At 45.2% G+C, this 20,224-nt stretch overlaps 1 protein-coding gene across 1 annotated transcript in view; it reads left to right on the top strand.

Moving 5' to 3' along the window:
- Positions 1 to 20,224, top strand: part of LOC139047563 (uncharacterized) — a 60,509-nt gene that overhangs the window by 16,875 nt on the left and 23,410 nt on the right. Inside the window, exons 2-7 of the mRNA XM_070521417.1 lie at positions 1,701 to 2,401; positions 7,227 to 8,094; positions 11,256 to 11,824; positions 11,938 to 12,079; positions 14,397 to 14,721; positions 15,650 to 15,926. Coding sequence (XP_070377518.1) covers positions 1,701 to 2,401; positions 7,227 to 8,094; positions 11,256 to 11,824; positions 11,938 to 12,079; positions 14,397 to 14,721; positions 15,650 to 15,926 — 2,882 coding nt within the window. The remainder of the gene's footprint in view (positions 1 to 1,700; positions 2,402 to 7,226; positions 8,095 to 11,255; positions 11,825 to 11,937; positions 12,080 to 14,396; positions 14,722 to 15,649; positions 15,927 to 20,224) is intronic.

Here is a 20,224-nt window from a genome sequence, read left to right on the forward strand (position 1 = left end):
TGCCTTATTGAACTAATTGAATGTGTCAAAGTAAAATGCGTCAGAAAATTCGTAAAGTACAACTTGCACAGAACCTGTATATATGATAGCATCTGATTGTAATTCGATTATACGAGAAAACATAATTCTGTTACGCGAAAACTCAAACACAAAGCCATTTTCCAGCTACCGCGGCCGCTAGGTGGCGTGCGCCTAGCTACTAGTGCTACTAGTGGACAATGAAAGAGATTGTAAACAGACACTTGCGAATATGTGTGGCGACGCAGCGACAAATCTAGGCCTTATGTTTAGCACAGAGAAATCGGGAATTATGATCTTCAATGAAGATACGAGTAATTACGGGGTGTCAATTCAAAAGCAAGTCATGCCCATAGTCAAGCTATATAAATACCTCGGCGTTTACATAAACGAAGGAATAGCATACTCAAGCGCCCACCGAGACAATCTGAAAATAAAGGGGAAGAGGAATGCAGCAATAATGAAACATAGATCACTTTGGGGCAACAATAAATTTGAAGTGGTGCGTGGAATTTGAAAAGCAGTAATGGTACCAGCGCTAACGTTCGGAATTGCCATTCTGTGCTTAAAAAAGGATATCATTTCGGGGCTGGAAGTTAACCAAAGTTCGGTAGGCCAGTTGGCTTTGGGCGCCCGCGACAAAACCACAAATGAGGCAGTGCAGGTTGACATGGGTTGGGCCTCGTTTGAAGTTAGAGAAGCGCAGAGCAAAATTAGTTTTGAGGAAAGACTCGGGAACATGGATGGAAGTAAACGGGCGGCTAAAGTATACAAGTATCTGTTCCTGAAAAGCGTGAACCGAGGAAGAGGTTAACAAAGTTGGCAACCAAGTACAAGGTAATTGAAAGTGTAAATAGACAACCAGGAGTCATCAGAAAGAAAGTGAACAGTGAACAGTGAACTGGATGCAAAGAATGGAAACAAAAAAATACCACGGAGATTTACGAGAATACGAAGAAAGAAATTAGAAGGGAAAGTCTGTGCGATAAAACGAAGGGAAGTGCCTTCCTATTTAAGGCCCGAGCTGGTTGCTTAAGGACAAAAACACACCGCAGCAAATATTCGCAACTGCGTGAGGCATGTGTATGCTGCAGCAAAGATCTGGAGATCGCTCAGCACATCCTAATGGAATGCGAAAGGATTCGCTCAATTAACCTGTAGGTAACGTACACCTTCCAGAAGCGCTTGGACTTAAAGTGGACAGAAACATCAACTCGTCAGCAGTCGAGATAAGCAAGAGACGTTTAGAGTAGTGGTGGAAGAAAGGCAGGGAAGGGATTGAAACGACCGGATCTCTTACAGTCATAGCTAGCGGTACAAGGCAGATTTTGAAGGGAAAAAAGAAGAAAAAAAAAAGATTAAGGAGATGTATGCAAAAATGCTAGATAAAAAACATGTATAGCATACCTGATTAAATCAAGCAGGCTAGGTGGCTGTTTGTCACCGCCCCGTTTCAAAGGGGATTCATTAAGTAATCATCATCGAAGCACGTAAGAGGAACCTCGATGCAGTACACGCCTCGTACATAACTCGTTCCGACGGCGGCAATACGTGGAGTCGCTATATCGATTCGATGCTGAACACATTACCGTCGACAGTCATCGCGAGATTGGGTTCTGCAGCATTTTTTTTTGTCTTTTTTGCTACGTTTCAGTGATGCGGTCACTGCCACCTGTGCGCAGGGATGAGGACCACGGCGCCGCTGGCCTGCGTCGTGCTCATCGCGGCTTTCGGGCGGCACCTGTGCGAACGCGCAGCCCGGTCGGGCTGCCCGCATCTCGGCGGCTGCGCCTGCATGAAGGTGCGCCGCGGCCTCCGTGTCCTGTGCAATGCCACCGTGGACGGCGACGCTTTGAGCGCGGACATCTCGGAGCTCGCGGGCCTCTCGCTAAACGCGCTCATCTTAGACGGCGTGAACCTCACAGTTATTCCCTCGCAGTACTTTGAGAACCTCACGGTCACGTCTCTGTCCCTGAAGAACACTCCCCTGCAGTCCACAACGAACGGCAGCTTCCAGGGAGCCAATATTCGCTCGACGCTGTACATGGGACGCAACAGGCTGCGCGCGATTCCGCGAGGCCTGCAGGCGGTGCCGGCTCTGCAAATTCTGCGGCTGCCGGACAACTACATAACCAGCCTTGAAAACATACCGCCACTCGAGAACCTGAAGGAGTTGGACCTATCGGGTAATCTCATCGAGAGGCTCAACCCTGCTGACCTGAGAGGTCTTGGCGGCCTGAAAAAAGTGATACTGGCAAACAACCTCATACATTTTATGTCATATTTCATCTTTAAAAGTGTGAAGCACGTAATGTTTGTTGACTTGCACAACAATTATCTCACAAGCATCTACAACGCCTTTCAAGGTCTTGATGATATCATGGTACGTACGATAATACTGCATGGTTGCTTGTTTTGTTGTCACATTTCATTTGTATAACATTTTTTGTTATTATTATATAGCATACTGCTCATGACTCCGGACCGAAGATAGAAACGGGCCCGAATTAATCAAGAACTGGCAATACAAGAAAATACGGCAGACCCAACGCTCTTGTTGGAATCAATGTTAAGCGAACCTTTCTTGAGAGGTTTCAATTATATTCTATGCAGAGAGACATATGATGCGGGTAAATTATGCACATACAACACACATGTTGGATTGGATTCTATGTGAAGCGACACGTTCGCCAAGCTGTTAGTTAAATGCTACGTAACGCAATTTACGAGTAATCTCATGCGATGTTTATGCATCGCACAAGTGCCACCTTTAGTATCGTGTAATGTTTATATATGCACTACACCGTTCGCAAACTATGCCTGAATGCAAGCAGGAGTTCCTGCACACGCACAGTGCGAGACCTCGACGCATATACGTTGCGCGGCCGATGTTGTTCGACAGACGAATGGCGAGAAGTGTTAGCAGAGAGGTGTAAAACACACGTACAGTCATGTCTCGTTTTTACGGACGTTTCCGTTTCCCCAGGAAAACCGTCCATAATGTGAGTCGTCCGTAATAACGAATCAAGGTTAGATAAAAGATAGGCACATTGAACTATAAGCACAGGGAAAGCGCGTGCACCAACAGGTTATTTACCCAAAAATTGAGGAAAAGAGAGTTTGCACCGATGATTTTGACCCTACTTTGGCGTCCAGGAAGCACAACACGTCAGCTCCTTGAAGTGCATGTTCAGCATCTCCCTCTTGTTAAAGTTAGGCATTCGCTGCCTCGAATCCACGGCGGACAGCCTTTCGTGTGAGGCTTGGTTCTTCGTCGTCAGCATCTGACGGTGCAGAGTTTGCATCGTGCAGATTATGCGCTTGCTGAGAGGATCCGTCGACGAGCTCCAGGATCTGCTCGTCGTTCGGAGGCTTCCAAGCGTTGGCACCGCCGTATACTTGTAAGAAGGCTATTTCTTAATCTGGGTTCTTTTCGCCGAGCTGCCGAACAGCGTCACGAAGGACCTCGAGCGGAAGGTCATCTTCCCGATTTTAGCAGGAGCATCGAGGGTCCTTCACTGCGCCCCGAGCTATCTTCAGCTTTTGAAGCCATACAAGTCTGCGCTTCCAGACTTCCACACAAACGACGTAATGGCGTGCAAGTTCACTTTTGTTGTGTGCCTGCGTCTACGTGTCGCTTTTCTTTCCGCCTTGACCGCACCCATGCGCTGCTTCAATCCCGATGTGAAGCAGTGTCCGTAATAACGAGAGAGAAAAATGCGTCCATTTTCCAAATTCGAAAGGGCTGTTCGTGGTCCGGACTGCGAATTTCTATAATAACGCTTCAGAAATGCATGGCCACCGACCGTCCGCTGAAAATTTCGCCTACGCATGGCGGATTGTCCATATTAACGGGGTCCACATTAACGAAACATGACTGTATAAATACGCTTATGGCTCCTATGCCCCTTGTGTCACAGTGGCACGTACCCAGACGCCCAAGAATGGGAGATGTCACATATAGGAAATATAAGAAAATTAAAGAAACCGTTGAATATCGTGCGTTATTTCATTAATAGGTAGGTGCGCCTTAGAGATACAAATGAACTGACATACTTGCAGACCTTACGTAGTAATTTTTTTGTTTGGAACCGCGGAACATAGGTGCACTCACTGTCGTTACTTTGTTGCTCAAAAATCTATGCTATATACCGCTTAATCTTTTTTTATAGGAAACCGATAAACAAACATAGGATTTAAAGAATGTAATGATACTTTCTTCGCTGTTCGGTTCTTTCAGCATGGCGGACACTATATAGACGAGTAGCCGTCGCTTTGCGTTCGTAATTAACAAAGATTAGTTAATTAACTATTTACTTACGGGGTTTAACGCCAACCTTACAGTATTGGAGGAAACATTAAAATGTCCACATAATAATAATAATAATAATAATAATAATAATAATAATAATAATAATAATAATAATAATAATAATAATAATAATAATAATAATGATGTACTTTATTTCTCGTCCGAGCGATATAGTAATACTCGCCATCCTCTGCTGTGCAGAATGCGATTCTAGATGCGCCGACGACGACAACGTAACGGCCGCACAGTCTTCCATTATATGTTTTCACTTTCATCTTGAAAACGTAGCGTATACCTTTAGAACGCAGCGGAATACAGGACGAACGAGTTTTGGTCCGGGGCTGTCGTCTGGCACTCCGCGAAGCACGTGGAACCGTCAACCTGGTGGCAAGGCCCTTGCACTAATCAGCCGCTGACAACAATATATAGCTTGTAGGCTTGACCAGCGAAAGCTACAACAATTAAATTTAAGACGACCCACGCGACAACATCGACGGCAGCAGAGCTCGCAGCGCTCTTTACTGCCCTTGATCAAATTGGTGATGAACCACCACATAAATGGACAATATTCTGCGATTCGAAGGCGGCACTGCAGTCTCTACTGTCACCTTTACGACGCGGACCACACGAACAACTAATATTCCATATTACAGAGACGTTGCAACATATAAGTGAAGCAGGCCATGAGATCACTTTTCAGTGGCTTCCAAGTCACTGCGGGATTATCGGCAATGAACGGGCGGATCACGCTGCCCGCTCAGCCCATACTGAGGAGCGCCACGTCCCAATTCCTCTTTCTAGAACTGACGCAGCACGGAAGCTCCGCCTACTTGCTCGGCAGTGCACCGCGTCGCAATGGAATGAGCCACATTTAAGAAACACGCGACTGTACTCACTTGATCCAACACCAAGTCTTCGAGCGCCATCACAGCTTCGCCGTAGAGACGCCACGCTTTTATATCGACTTTGGTTGGGCGTTGCGTTTACTAAAGCCTATGCATTCCGCATAGGGATGACCGACAGCCCAACCTGTGACCACTGCGGCCATGATGAATCAATTGGCCATATTTTGTGCACCTGCCCGCAGTACAGTCCACAGAGGGCATGCCTCAGCCAGGAGCTTCACCAACTGGACGACCAACCGCTATCAGAAAAAAGAATCCTGCAACATCGAAACGACCTACCGTCACAGAAGAAGGCCGTGCAAGCGCTATTGCGCTTTTTGCGTTCTACCGGCCTGTGTGAACGACTTTAACTGGAACGCCTTTTGTGTGTGTACCTCCATGTGTGCGTGTTTTTTTTTCGTTTTTTTTCCTTTTTTTTAGCGTTTTCCTCTCTGTCATCTTTATAACCCCTATCCCCCATCCCCAGTGTAGGGTAGCAAACCAGATACTCATATCCGGTTAACCTCCCTGCCTTTCCTCTTCATTCTCTCTCTCTCTTGTAGGCTGCGGCTGATACCTTCGCCATCTTCCAGTTGTGAGGCAAACTGGCCTTTGTTTGGAAATGTTCATAACAAGCTTTACAACAGACACAGAAGTAAACGAGTTCGAAAACTCGTCTACGTACGATCCACTCTGAATGTGGAAGTAGCCGTGATCGATTCTGTAATGCGAGTGTGTGCAGCGAGAGTGATTCGGACACTGAGCGGCCCTTTTCTCAGTTATCAGATTAGCAATCTTTCGTAGAAGTGAACGAGACGTTCCTACCATTGTCTTCGCTTTCTTTGAGTAATTAACGCATGCATTTAAATACATTTAATGTTTATCGCTGGAATAATAAATATAAGCTTTTCTTTTCTTTACTGGATTTGCAATTTTGCTCAACATGGTCAATGTTTCCTGAAAAAAAAGTTTTTTTTTCCTGCTCAAAATTTACGGAAATTTTCCATCACTAGTTTCAGTATCGGAGCTACAACTTCGAAAAAATTCGCTTTGAAAGCAAATTTTATTCACGATGAATATGTCAACAACAGATGACGTTTTTAAAACGGCATAAATTAATTTTACCTCCTGCGGCGTCCCTCTCCAATACTAAAATTGCGACGTTGGCGTTAAAACGTGTCATTAAAGTGATAATTACCGAATCTTTGTTAACTACGAACGCGCAGCGACGGCTACTCGTCCATCTAGTGTCTGCCATACTCTAAGAGTGAAAGTCGAAGAAAACATTATTACATCTTTGCATCAACTAAATTCTTTTTTTAACGAAAATCTGTTTTCATTAAAGAAAAATCACGCGGTAAACCGGAGTACCCTATGGCACATACACAATTTTTTAAATGAATGGAGTAGCTCAAATTAAAAGAAAGAAGGAAAGAAAAGAAAAAAAGGTAGAAAGATAAACTGAACTAAGTCGCTCAATATCATGCGCTATTTCATTAGGTGGTCTGTGTGCTTTAGAGATACTTATGAGGCTATATTATAACTTGTATGAACAGGTTTTACGTCGTGGTGTATTGGTTGATTACGCAGAACAAAGATGGGCGTGCTCGCATTACTTCACTGGTCAGCGTGAAGTAGTTATAAAGGCCGCGGTGCTAATATGTACATATCCACAAATATATCCTGTGAGGTACTGACCGACCAAATGACGGGAAACCCTGCTAGGCTCTAGGCAAAGAAAACTTCACTTTTATCAGCCGTTTGCTTAAGTGTAGCAACTTGGTAGTGCCAATGAAGTGGTTTTTCTGGCTATAGCGCTGTTGATGCTATATTTAGCGTTACAAGAGACGTGATCAGATGGTCATCGCGCTATTGGTGGTGCTGATCATGTACGGTTCATTTGTATGACGCCGATGATAGCGCCTCCAAACAGCTCTATGTTAAATATGGTGCAATATATCACATTTAGACCTTCGACAGCCGGGGCTGCTATTTTTGTCTATTCTTTACAGGAGATCGACTTGTCTAACAACAGAATAATTGGCATCGACAAGTTATCCACGGGAACTACGCCCAAGCTCAAGATACTCCGTGCTGGCAATAACAATATCTCTTGGCTCTCTAAGTTTGGTCCTCGCAACATCGCAATCGAAAAATTGGAACTCAGGAACTGCAACATAAGCGGATTGCGCACTGATACGTTTAGCCAGCTGTCTGAGTTGAAGCTTCTTGATCTCTCTTACAACGCCATCGAATATATACCCGGCAGCTATTTTCACAAGGAGTCGAAGCTCAAGTACTTCAACATTGCTGCAAACAAGCTCCGCAGCATAAACGGTACTTTCAAAGTAACACGGCGCATGGAAAAGCTAAACTTATCCATGAACTACATCGAAGACATTGGGGAAGCTTTCGTCAGCATGCTGGCATTGAAAATATTGACGCTAAGGAATAACCGTATCCAGTTCATTCAGGATGACACGTTCAAATTTAACTCCAACATTGAACACCTGGATCTGAGCGGCAACAAGCTAGAGTGGGTCGGCAAAGACTGCTTTCTTCGTCTGTTTCGCCTCAGGGTGCTTCTCATGACCGGAACTTCACTCAAACTGCTCAATGGCTCGCTGCACGGTCTGCCCTACTTGAAGTACCTCTTCATTCACGACAACCGCCTACAAAGGCTCACCGCTGCGGATTTTGAAGGCAGCCGGCAGCTTTCTTTAATCTTTGCGAGCCGGAACAATATCACCAGCGTCCGAGGAGCGTTCAGAGGTCTTCACGACTTGCAGACGCTCAGACTAGACGGAAATCGACTCAGATCCGTGCACAGAGCAAGCTTCCCGGATAAGCTCGACAAACTGAAGCGGCTCGAGTTGGGCGGTGAGCCGATGTTTCTTGTTACTGCTCCGTGTTTGTTGTTGTTGTTGTACTCACGTGTCCGTAGACGCCTTTGCGGTGCATGGCGCATGGTGTCTGTGCCTTTTTTGCCTCCACGCTGGATTTTCCCGAATGGAATGCAAGTGCGGCGGCCGCGTTTCGATTGGGGCGGAATGCAAACCCTCCCCTGTGCTAAATTTAGGTAAATGTGAGCGCGTAAATTTGGAGACGTTTCTATTTGGTGTCATATGCCAGGACTTCCACAACAAATGGAAAGCGTCAATATCAGCCTGAGTAACGCGTTTGTCCGTGCAGCAGGTTAATTCACAACAAAGAACACGGTGGATCTTCGCGAATACCTATAGCTCGATTAAATAAGCCACTTATAAAAAGTCTTTAAAGAAAGTATGCAACCGAAGACGCCGCCGTGTGGGGAACAACAAGGATTAAAGGGGAGGCCGGCTAACTAACCTCATTAGCAGTGACAAATTTGTCGCGACACGTAAGCACGTCTTTCTAACAGTTTTATCATCACAGCATCGGACATTGCCAAGTTAAGTTTTAGTAAGAGCTAGAAGAAGATAAAAATGCCTTACGAAATACTTTGGCGAAACATTTAGAAATGTAAACGCGCTTGCAGTGTATTTGAGTAAAAGTGTCGGTTGTTTAAACACAATTACTGAGCACACGCAGCATCCTTGTTTTGTAAACACAGGCTACGATAACCCAAACCGGTGTTCGTTCTTCGTTTTATGCAGTGCGTACACCGCAATAAAAGTTCAATGTCTGCATTCTGCATACCCTCTACGAGAGAACAGAGAGAAAGTTAAAATTAACGAGCTTCACTACCTCTAACCGCAGCAAAACTTTATGTGCCACAATGTCTGTCCTGACCATCATATTCTCACAACTATACCCTTCAAATGGGTCATCCTTGCCGACCTTCTAGCAGTTTTATTGAGCATCAATTCCACAAAGATGAAAAGAAAAATGATGTACGCTCTAGTATATGAAGTACAAAAGATATAAATACAAAGACGATAGACTTGCAACATGAAATTTTTAGTGGATTCCTGGTCGATGTGGCATTCCAGGCAACACAGAGGTAGACAGTCTCACACACGCGGCGCATACTGGAACTAAGACTCATTTGATACCTCTCTCACATAGCGATTCACGCAACAGTTTACGACACATTTCAGTCCGGTTATCGAGATGTAGCTGGTGTTTGAAAACGGTGGTCGAAACTCCGTTCTAGTTCACACTGACCCAGAAATACAGTTCACTGTCCCAGTAAAGGTTTCACGTTCTCTCAAAACAGTAAGTACACAGACTACGTCTAGGTACAGCGTGCACAAGGTGTTTCTTATTTATTTATTTTTTATTATTATTATTTTTTTTACAGAATAGGACGAGCCGAAGGTGCGGTGTGCTCTTGCCCAGAATTAAAAAGAAGAAATTGGACACCTCTTGTTGCACTGCAGTATTCATGCTCAGCATAGAAAGAAATTACGGGACAAATTGTGTGCGCTGGACAAACGGCCACCTTCTCACTGAGCAAAATACTGGGGCCATACGCAATAGTTGAATTGCAAAAGCGCTCAGTTAGCGCCTTAAAATAATTTTAGGAAGTAACAAGAATTGCAGATAATTACCAGAGCGTAGTAACTATAGCTGAATGCCTTGACGAGTAGCGCAAAAAACATGGACCAAGAGAGACACAAGTACACAGGATGGATGCCCGTCCAACTGGCCGAACACTGGTCCAAACCAACTGGCCCAAACAAAAGTTTTATCGTAGGAATTATGTTCTGCGGCTATGGGCGGCAGTTTGATGTTTTTGCGAAGTGCCCTTGATTTTGACTTCGTTACAACCTGTGGTGCAAGGCTGTATACCGGGTGTTTCTAGGAAGACTACGAATATTTAGGAGTAGATATTTCGAGAGAAAAGGACAGTTGACCGCGGCCTGACGGGTGATACGTGATAATCAGTCACCGATTAACAAAAGTCCATTAACTTCTACACTTTCGGTTTCGGCGTGCTTATCGTAATCGGGAAATTGAAGCGCGCTCTGCCTGTACAAGCCGCTGTATATCAACGTTTGGATCTGAAGATGTGCAATTACCCGCGAAACTGTGGCTCGACGAATTTCGACTACGAGAGCGCGCGTAATCGAAACTGGGACACATACAGCGATCGCAAAGCCGCCCCCCCCCCCCCCCCCCCCCCGAGGCGACGATTGCGTCACCCAGCAGCGGGCAGCCAGCGCGCTGCGACAGCGAGGAACACGTATCGGCAGTGTGCAGTTTGTTTCTGAGTTTTGTCAACAAATAACATTCGCGTGTAACTGTGAGCTGAACATGTCTAGTGCTCTATTAACGCGGCATTGCGAAAGGCGTTGAAGAATTCCTGCCCAGAAACGAGGCCTCTTAGATGAAAGCGGCCTGCAGCTCTCTGATGTAGCGTTGATTTCCGTATGCAGTACTGGTTCCTGTTATGTCAATGCTTGTGCGCTGTATAACTGACAAATGTAGACGACAAAAACTGAAATAATATAGGTGCGGAAGTACTATGCTGTCTGGTTAGACCGCGTCGTACTCATATTTTTTTCATACTTACTTATTTATTTTTTATTTTATTATTTTCACATATGACATCTGCAACGTGCCTGTGTCTGACGTGGCTGTGTGCAACGCGGCTTTGTGCTTTTGTATCGGCATTTTTCATTAACACGCATTTATGCAAACCTGCAATTTTCCTGCTTGTTTTTCTTCTGTACTTCCCACCCCTCACCCACTGTAATGCCTGAATAGGCGCTGTGGGTACTAACTAACTAACTAACTAACTAACTAACTAACTAACTAACTAACTAACTAACTAACTAACTAACTAACTAACTAACTAACTAACTAACTAACTAACTAACTAACTAACTAACTAACTAACTAACTAACTAACTAACTAACTAACTAACTAACTAAATAAATAAATAAATATATTTATGAAAGTTACTCAGATATTACTTATGCGATGCCTATGCTAAAATGTTTGCCCGCCCGCGACACAAGCTCATTATTATCCAAAGAAGTGAACGTCATGCATGCCCGTTTTTGGTATTGTCCGCACGTGGCACAATAGTAAGGGATACAACTTTCTTTTACAGGAAATCCACTTCTCTGCGACTGTCAGCTTACGTGGCTCGTGAAAAGCGCCGCTTCTCTAGCTGCAAAAGGGGTCCCAGTTTGTCAAGGGCCCCACTGGAACCGAGGGGAGCAACTGTTCAACTTGCCAGTAGAGAATCTCACGGCGTGGTTCACGAACTGCAGCCGGGGCTGCGACTGTGCCTGCCTTCAGGACACTCCGTTTTCTGCAGCCATACTCGTCAACTGTTCTCGCAAAGGACTGACGGAGCTTCCAGAAGAGTTCCCGTCGAAAACACGTGTTCTTGATCTAAGCTGGAACCGCTTGAGTCAACTGAAAAACGAATTGATCTTTAAGACTCCATTCCTCGTTTCACTGAACCTAGCCAATAATCTGCTTTCAGACATCGGAACCGGAGTCATTCCGCGCTCAACGGAACGGATAGACCTGAGCAAGAACTCTTTGCGTACCTTTCCTTTTGGGGTGGTCTCCGAAAGGACAGTAGCGGCCATATGGCTTTCGGGTAATCCTTGGGAGTGCAGCTGTCAGGACTACTCCTTCAGGCAATGGGCCGAAGCACATAGTTCTGCAGTAAGTGAACAGCAGTCTAAATGAACTTCGGGTTTCTTACTCGCGCCATTCGGTCCACAGCCTCCTATTTACTCTTCCGTCTATTTCGACTTTCTTCTCCTACACATTCTCAGATTCAGGATTACAACGAAACTGTCTGCGCTCAAGGACAAAGCCAGTATACATCCGGAAAGAAGTTCATGCACCTCGGAGAAAAGGATTTGTGCCCCTCACTGAAAGTCTTCATCGTGCTGGCGTATGGAATTCCTTTCCTGGGTACGTTCTTATTTCTCATTGCCATTCGTAACTTATGGCGTTCTAAATCCTATAGCTACAACTATAGGATACGACGTGCAGTTGTCTCAGTTAAGAGTTATGTTAGTACATAAATGCAGTTTTCTTTTAGGGTGTCTTAGCTTAACTAGTTTACGCTGTCAAATTATAATGCTAAAATGCCGCAGTTATCTTCGGCTATACCCTTCTGCTGATTCTGAACACAACTACAATAAAATCCGATTGATTTCTTACATTGATCGAGTGATTGGCAGATGGATTGTTTGATTGATTCGGTTTAACGAGGTGCACCTGAACGATGAAGGGGGACCGCCATAGAGTTTTTTTTAACGAAGTGTTCTTTAACATACGGCGAAACATCAGTACACAGGGATGTTTGAATTATTCCATCATTGGGATCGAATTGGCGACCATTTCAGCAGAAAACAATATTGACGCAGCCACCATGGCAGGTAATGCCCTTCTAATTTTATTTTATTTATTTATTTATTTATCTTTTTTTTTTTGCTGGGAATGTCCAACAGCGAACAGCTCATATCTATGCACTGCTCTTAAGCATATGTGAATTGCGCGAGGGCTTTTTCATTTCATTCATTTATTTCATTTATTACTGTCAGCCATACTGGGGCTATCACAGGGCTATTATCCTGTAAGTGTGTATATCCCTATGTCGTCTTCCACGTTCTCTTTGTCCATCTATTGTCCAATTGTTTGTTCAATTTGTCATTTTGTCTACTGTTGTCCAGTTCCTTTTGACCATTTACGTCAGCATGTACCTGCGTAGTCGATCATATAGAGATTAGAAGAAGAAACGGACACCGAAGTGCAGGAGCGATTCTGAGAAAGCTTTGCTTTAATATCAAGTCAAGCTTAGAAGGATAGATGTTAATAATGACGACGCGTACATGTTTCTATCGGGATATATGCCTTGCTAGAAAGAACGATAGATTATCCTAAGAAGAAGGATAGATGTTAATAATGACGACGCGTACATGTTTCTATCGGGATATATGCCTTGCTAGAAAGAACGATAGATTATCCTAAGAGGGATAACGGCTTGACCGCTTTCTCTGCAACGGTTGCTCTGAGCCTGTGACTCAGCAACCATTTCCCCACACTCTCGGCTTTAGAAGGGACAGCAAGCGGGTTGCCGACCGAGGATGGGCTGATCCGTTGGAGGAGGTGTCTTTGTTGCTCGTCCGTCCGTCTCTGCTTTCTCTGCTCAGTTCGCTCGACCGATGCGGCTGTTGTTGCGCTCCGCATCCCGAGCACGGATAATCGCGGAGGGTCTGCATCGCTTTTGTTTCACTGCCAGCGGCCGTCGCTACCCTGGGTTCTTCCGATTCAACGTGGTGGCCTTCTCGCTTTGATTCGTCACGTTTTATTGGCCTCATCACGCATACCGCGCTGGCACACGCGCAGGGCAAATACGGACTTCCCGCTTGTCCTTACTTGATATCGCGGCGTATCTTCTAACATAATTTTAATGCCTACGCACGAACCGACTAGCGTAGCAGTGTTCGTCACATCGTCGCAGTGGACCAGGCTGCACGTTCTTGGCGTTGGTGTCCCACAAGCTCCTCTGAAATGAAGGTACATTTTTTCGCCAGACGTGTGCGGAAAGTGTTGTGAAATGCCTAGTTTTCTGTTGTGGTGATGACAAGGAATGCTCAGAAGTTGGGTTTACAACGGCTTTAAGAGGTAGCCAGGAGGAAGTTTGCGCCTCTTGTTTCTCCCTAGTCTCGCCCTAGGGATGTTAGACTCCCTGTTTTCTAGTTTATCTCGCTATTTATGTGCCGTGTGGCCAGGGATGACTGGCCGCGCGCCGTCTTTTGGGTGGTCGCCGGCATATCGGTAAGTCTGCCCGGTGGACTGTCCCGTTTTATTACGTGAATCGCTTTTCTGCAAGTGAAGCGTAGGAAGTCGTTAGTAATCCCTGTACTCGCAGGATAGCGCGAATGCTTGTTAGGCAACACGTCGATTTTAGACTAAGATGGCTTCTGAATATTGCAGTAACATCACTTGTAATGCGGCGAAATTTGTTTTACGGAGCAATCATGCCATATATAACGACGACAAAGCACTATGGCTTGGCTAAACGCCACTACGGCGTCTGTTTTCATTTCTGTAGCGTTGCACTCAATAGGGAAGAACATAGTGTTCGTTCAGGAGATTAAAGTTCGCGAATTGCTTATACATTTTTGGCAGCCGGGCCTATATCATTGTGGTATTGAGCGAAGTGGATTCAAATCTCTGTATTTGTTGAGGTTGTCATTACTGTTCCCATACTTTTCTGCAGCATTGTTGGTTACTGTCATGGCTTCCGTGACAGTCTACTTGAAATACAAGCAGCAGATAAGGGTGTGGCTGTACGCGCGCGGAATCTGCCGCACGCTCCAGTGCATCAAGGAGGATGATATTGACGAGGACAAGGACTTCGACGTGTTCCTCTCGTTCAGCAGCAAAGATCGAGAGTGGGCGTACAGCGAGCTTCTTCCGAAAGTCGAGGCGCATGGCTTCGCGGTCTGTACCTATGACCGAAACTTCAAGGGTGGCTTCCTGATTCAGGACATCGTACAGGAGGCCGTCTCGTGCTCAAGGCGCACGCTCTTGGTTCTGACACAGTGAGTCCTACATGCATTGCAGTTCGGAGTGAGCTGAGAGGCTCTTTTACAAGAATGCCATCAATGGGGCATCAACTTATCCCTCGATTAGTGAGGATTGAACTAATAATCGGCAAGGTTTGAAGGGGGCAGTATAGAAGTCTATACGTCATAGGCACCCGCAGTGCACGGTGGCTAAGTGCATGGTTATGGCATTGTGCTGTTGAAAATGAGGCCGCGGGTTCAATTCCTCACCGCGGAGGCCGCATTTCTATGCAGTGGAAATGTAAAAGCCCCTCTTGTACGTCAAGTAACCCCCGGGTTTCGTCAAATTTAATCCGGAGCCCTCCACCACGGCGTCCATCATAACCCACTGTGCTGTTTCGGGACGTTAAAACTTGAACCCTAGCTGCAATTTAACTAATTAATTTTAACTTCGTGGGCGAGGTGCGTTTCTTTTTTAAAAGTGGAGGCATGCGTATATTTTACATAAGAAGTCACTGCTTGGGAGGAAAGTGTTTCCTCGCCTTTCTTACCCTTCCTAAAATCCTCTGTACCTGACCTATACTACGATACAGTTTGTTAGCACATTTCTGCCCCATAGCGCTTCAAAAAGTATTATCGTGACGTTGTTGTTACTAAAAAGCAACGCGAGATGAAACGGCCTTGAAGCGGTGCTCATAAAACCTGCGTCCAATTAAAAAAATAACGCTGTTCTGTGAATACAAATCTTTGCAGTTTTCTTTTTTTCCGCAAGTACAATTTATTGCCTCGAATGAAAATCTCATTTCACTTAACGTTTCTCACAGCTTTAAGTACTGTTGAAGTGTGAGGGTGGTTATGTAGCCAGGCTGTGCAATTCGTGAGAGGTGGCGCAGTCGCTTTCATTGCACTCCCTCCTCAATGAAACGTCCTTTTTCTCTCTCTTTTTCTCCCTTCGCCTCCCGAGGCACTACGTGGTGAGCGAATGGTGCCGCTGGGAATTTCGCGTGGCGCAGCACCGTGCCCTGCAGGACAACATCAACCGCCTGATCATCGTGGCCGTTGGCGAGGTCTGTCCCGAAGGCATCGACGAGGAACTGCAGCGGTACATGCAGGAGACCAACTATCTGCGCTGGGGTGAACCGCATTTCTGGGACAAGTTGCTCTACTCGCTGCCCAAGCAGGGCGCCCGCACCAGGGTCATCCCGAACGCGTACCCTATGTCTCCTGTCGCTTCGACGATTCACTGACGTCGCGAGTGCGCGGCGATCGCAGTCCTGCAGCTCAAGAACGTTATGCGTGTGTGTGTGTGCAATTCGACGCCTTGAGTACGTGACTGTGGGCGTACTCGCCATTTTTGTTCGTTGTGTGATCTGTGCGCGCCTTGAGTCAAGTGGCACAGGGTTTTTCTCACTCATTCGACTCATTCCTAACTCCGGACGCGGTTATGCTTCTTTTAACTGCATGGCACCGCTGACGAAACGACGTATATTTCAGTGCTCAACTTTTCATTTTACTATTTATTGCGCATTCATTTCACGTATGCATGTATGTATCATTTATACTGAGTGGACCGGCATGCGGTTCTCTAGAGTCGTGTACACGTCGTTATAAGTTTGATTTGATCTGAAGGACGTTTTTTCGAGCTCTCATGCACGTTGATCACTCGCCGAAGCCTTGGCGTAAGCAACATTCCTTGTTCGACCACTGTTAATCACTTTTTGCCCAAGTAAATTTGTAGTGCCAGAGAAATTATAAGAGCAGATTCTTGCTTGCTTGTCGAAGTTACCGAACGAAATGCCAGCAACCGCACCGCATGGTGTTATATATGGCATATATATATATATATATATATATATATATATATATATATATATATATATATATATATATATATATATATATATATATATATATATATATATATATATATATATACTGTACTTGTATCTATAAGAAAGCGCTGGTATGTGCAGCATTTTTATGTACCAGCTTAACAGTAATTATTGTGAATTTCTAGAATGTGGCGTATGCCCTATGTACGCGCTGCAATATACACACAGCGCTTCTGACGGTCACGCAACCTAATATGGACTGAACTGGAAGTGAGTCCAATTGGGACTGTTCGTTGTTACACAAGTCAAAGACCCAACTGGATCAGTTTCTTGTCCTAACTAATATGTTATTTCATGTGTGCACATCTTATAGAACGTCATAAGTGAGCAACAGTGGATACTTTTCTTTTTTTTTTGCGGCGTGGAGATGCAACACACGAAGTCGTACAGCGCATCAAGTACGCGCAATGTACACAAATACTCACTCATGGAAGCACGGAAGACAAGGAAAAGCGACGGTAAAGTGAAGAGCCTATTTCAAATATTTAATGGTTACAGCAAAGGGTCGAGCAACGGGCTCATTACTCAAGCCTGTTAATTTAGTCTTGTTTAGCCAAACTACCATGCCTTCAAAATCAAACTTTACTGATGTTATTCAAATCGTGAGTAGCGAATGCGGATCGCACAGATGATTTAGACCTTCTGGCGGACACACTGTGCGCGAGAAATTGTACTCACATAGTGCATAATTAACGAAGATTTTTTTAACTTCAAAAATTTTGCGTTCATTGTGTACCAATATATGTTTAACTTTAAGGACATTCGTAACCCAAGGCAAGTTATTTTCGTTCCAGTTTTCCACGAAGCTCGTCTTCCAAGGTGTTCACCCCCACCCCCAATTGGTCGCTCAGTGCGGCTAATTTCGCAGGCAGGAATGTCGGGGCAAAGACGCGTCCCAGTGTTATGTATAGCTCGCCGCGCACTGGGCGTCAAAGAGCTGCCGGCAGTCGTGCTCTCGCCTGGCGAAAAGAAGAAACGGCTACACGGCAAGCTACGTCACACCGGGTCGCGCCTTTGCACTGAGATTCCCGCCTTAGACCGCGAAATTAGCTGCACTGGCTGAAAAATTTCGGGATGAACATTGCGAAACACGAACTCCATATAAAAATAAAATCAAGTGAACTTGTCTCGGGACTAGAATGCCTTCAATACTGACAGTGATAGAACATTGGGACGTCTCGGCTGAAGCCAACGTCTCGACAAAGGGACTTGTCTTGGTCAGTGGCTGCACTGACAGAAGAGAAGTCCTCTTGTCGAGACGTTGGCCCCAGCGACATCCGCTGTTTGACTGATCACTTCAAGCCTCTGTCTTTCTGCTTTGTTTGGATGCGTTCAAGACTGTATTACAAAGGTAGACCATAGAAGCAAAAATAAATAAATAAAGCTAAGTAATACATTTGGGTTCCACTTAAGTTTTGCGAACGTGATTTCCCATGCCCAGTGCGTCCGCCAAGGAGTAAATAATTATATGTGCCAGCCACGCTGGCGTATATATATATATATATATATATATATATATATATATATATATATATATATATATATATATATATATATATATATATATATATATATATATATATATATATATATATCTTTAGAACGTTCAGTAGTTCACGAAGTAGTACCTTCAGACAATGACTGTTCTCCGTGATGTACCGATGCGGTTCACACATGTATACGCGAGCCTTACGTTTGTGTGCCCATCTAAGTCATGCAATAACTTACAAGATTTGCCACTTCATTAAAAATAAACAAAACTGTGTATTTGTCATGTGGTCACTTTAATACCCCTAAAGTTCTGTCTTTCCCGAGGAATTAGAATATTGTATACATTCCTCGCATGGGAGGGAAGAAGATAGGTGTGTTCGACGACGCCTTCCCGTCCTGCGGGTAGACCTCCACTCTAGCGCACATGCTCTGGAAGTGCGGGTCGGCATACCCCAAGTTCATACATACCCGAAGAATCCGGTCCCGTATTCACAAGACTTCTCGTTCGCATAAGTACGTTACCTCAACTGGCCACTCAGGATCGCGATCGGCCTGATAAGGTACGGGCGGTACTTGCTTAAGTTTTGTGGATATCGGCTCTATGCTACTGTGTGCGTGTCATGTGCGAAACAGAGAGGAGAAAAATAGGCGGGATAACTCGGGGCGGGGGAGGGGGGGGGGGATTCGTTACACTTGAGGGTGCTTCCTGGACTGCCAGCCTGCTCCGCCAATTCTGGAAAAAGGCATCGATGGTCTCAGAACATTCGTGCCTCTTTGCAGATCTGCTGAACGGAAACAAGCTCTAGAACTTCTGCTGGTTTATCGTGAAAACGGGAGCTTATCGGGCGTTCGGAAGGAATATAACCATATAGCGATTTTAGCACGCAAAACCCCAGAATTTGTAATATTATTTATATTCCGAGTGGTCACACTAAGAGCAACTCGGGTATACATAAGACATCGAAAGCTATATCCATCGAAAGATCGACGCTCTCCTGATCGTACTAGAAACGTTAACAGATAATAATGACACTACGATCATCGGCAGTAGCCTGGCTTTGTAGTATAAAGGCAGCCAGGTCTCTACGTGGACCGTGTCGGCCACAAATTACACCGGCGCCGGTGATCGCAGCGCCGCCGCTTTGCTGAATGTCCGACATGGTTTGGGCAGCTTTGGCCCGAGAACTTTTGTGACAGGTAGGACGTCCGAATATACCGTGACAGAAGAGTAGGTGCACCAGATGTCCGAGGCATGTTGATCGACAACAGCAGCGATCTTCCGAAGCACACATGAAAATTCAAATATCTTTTGCATCCAGTTAAGGCTCTGTCATTTCCTCCCTAGATCGAGTGTCATGGCTTCGTTCCTTCAATTTAACTTCGCTCTATTCACGCCGCCGCATAGCATCATTACATTTCTTGCACAGCATCGTCAAGTCTTCCGTTAGACTTAAAAAAAAAACAGCTATACTAACTTCTAAAAGTGCCACAGTGCAACATGGAAAGAAAGAAACAAGCCCAGTCGGCCAGAAAAAGGAACAGAGCGCTCTGTTCCTTCTTCAGGCCGGCTCGGCTTGTTTCTTCCTTTTCATGTTGCGCTGTGCCGCTTTTAGAATGCCTACCAACTCGCCCAATGCTCAACCCTAGTGAATTACACTAACCTCGCGCCAAAGTCGTCGACGAGACGTCATCACAACTTAAACTTGATGCCCTACTTTGCACGCCCACTAATATTTTTAAATTCAGCTTTTTCCCTCGTTCCATAGCAGACTGGAATTCCTTACCTGGGTCTGTTTGGTCATGCCCATCCCTAAATTTTTGTGTCTGCCATCCAAGATGCATACGGTCTTAGCCCATCATCCTTGTCGCTGTATGGTATTTTGTTGCGTATAATTTTTCCTCTGTTAACCCACTCCTGCCTGCTATAGCGCTTATTGCGCTGCGTATGTACAGATAAATAAATAAATACATAAATAAATAAATAAATAAAACGATCACAATTCATTCACCAAGTATGTATTTTGCGAGAAAATGAACTTGCTCTGTTTTCCCCCCGTATGCCGCCGTCTGGCGACTATATCTTGCCGTATCGGCTTTCAACCGGATGCCGTGTCAGCTGACTGCACACACGCGGCAGCCGCCTGGCTCCCCGTGGG

The sequence above is a fragment of the Dermacentor albipictus genome, chromosome 1 (assembly GCF_038994185.2).
Source record: "Dermacentor albipictus isolate Rhodes 1998 colony chromosome 1, USDA_Dalb.pri_finalv2, whole genome shotgun sequence".
Taxonomy (NCBI): Eukaryota; Metazoa; Arthropoda; class Arachnida; order Ixodida; family Ixodidae; genus Dermacentor; species Dermacentor albipictus.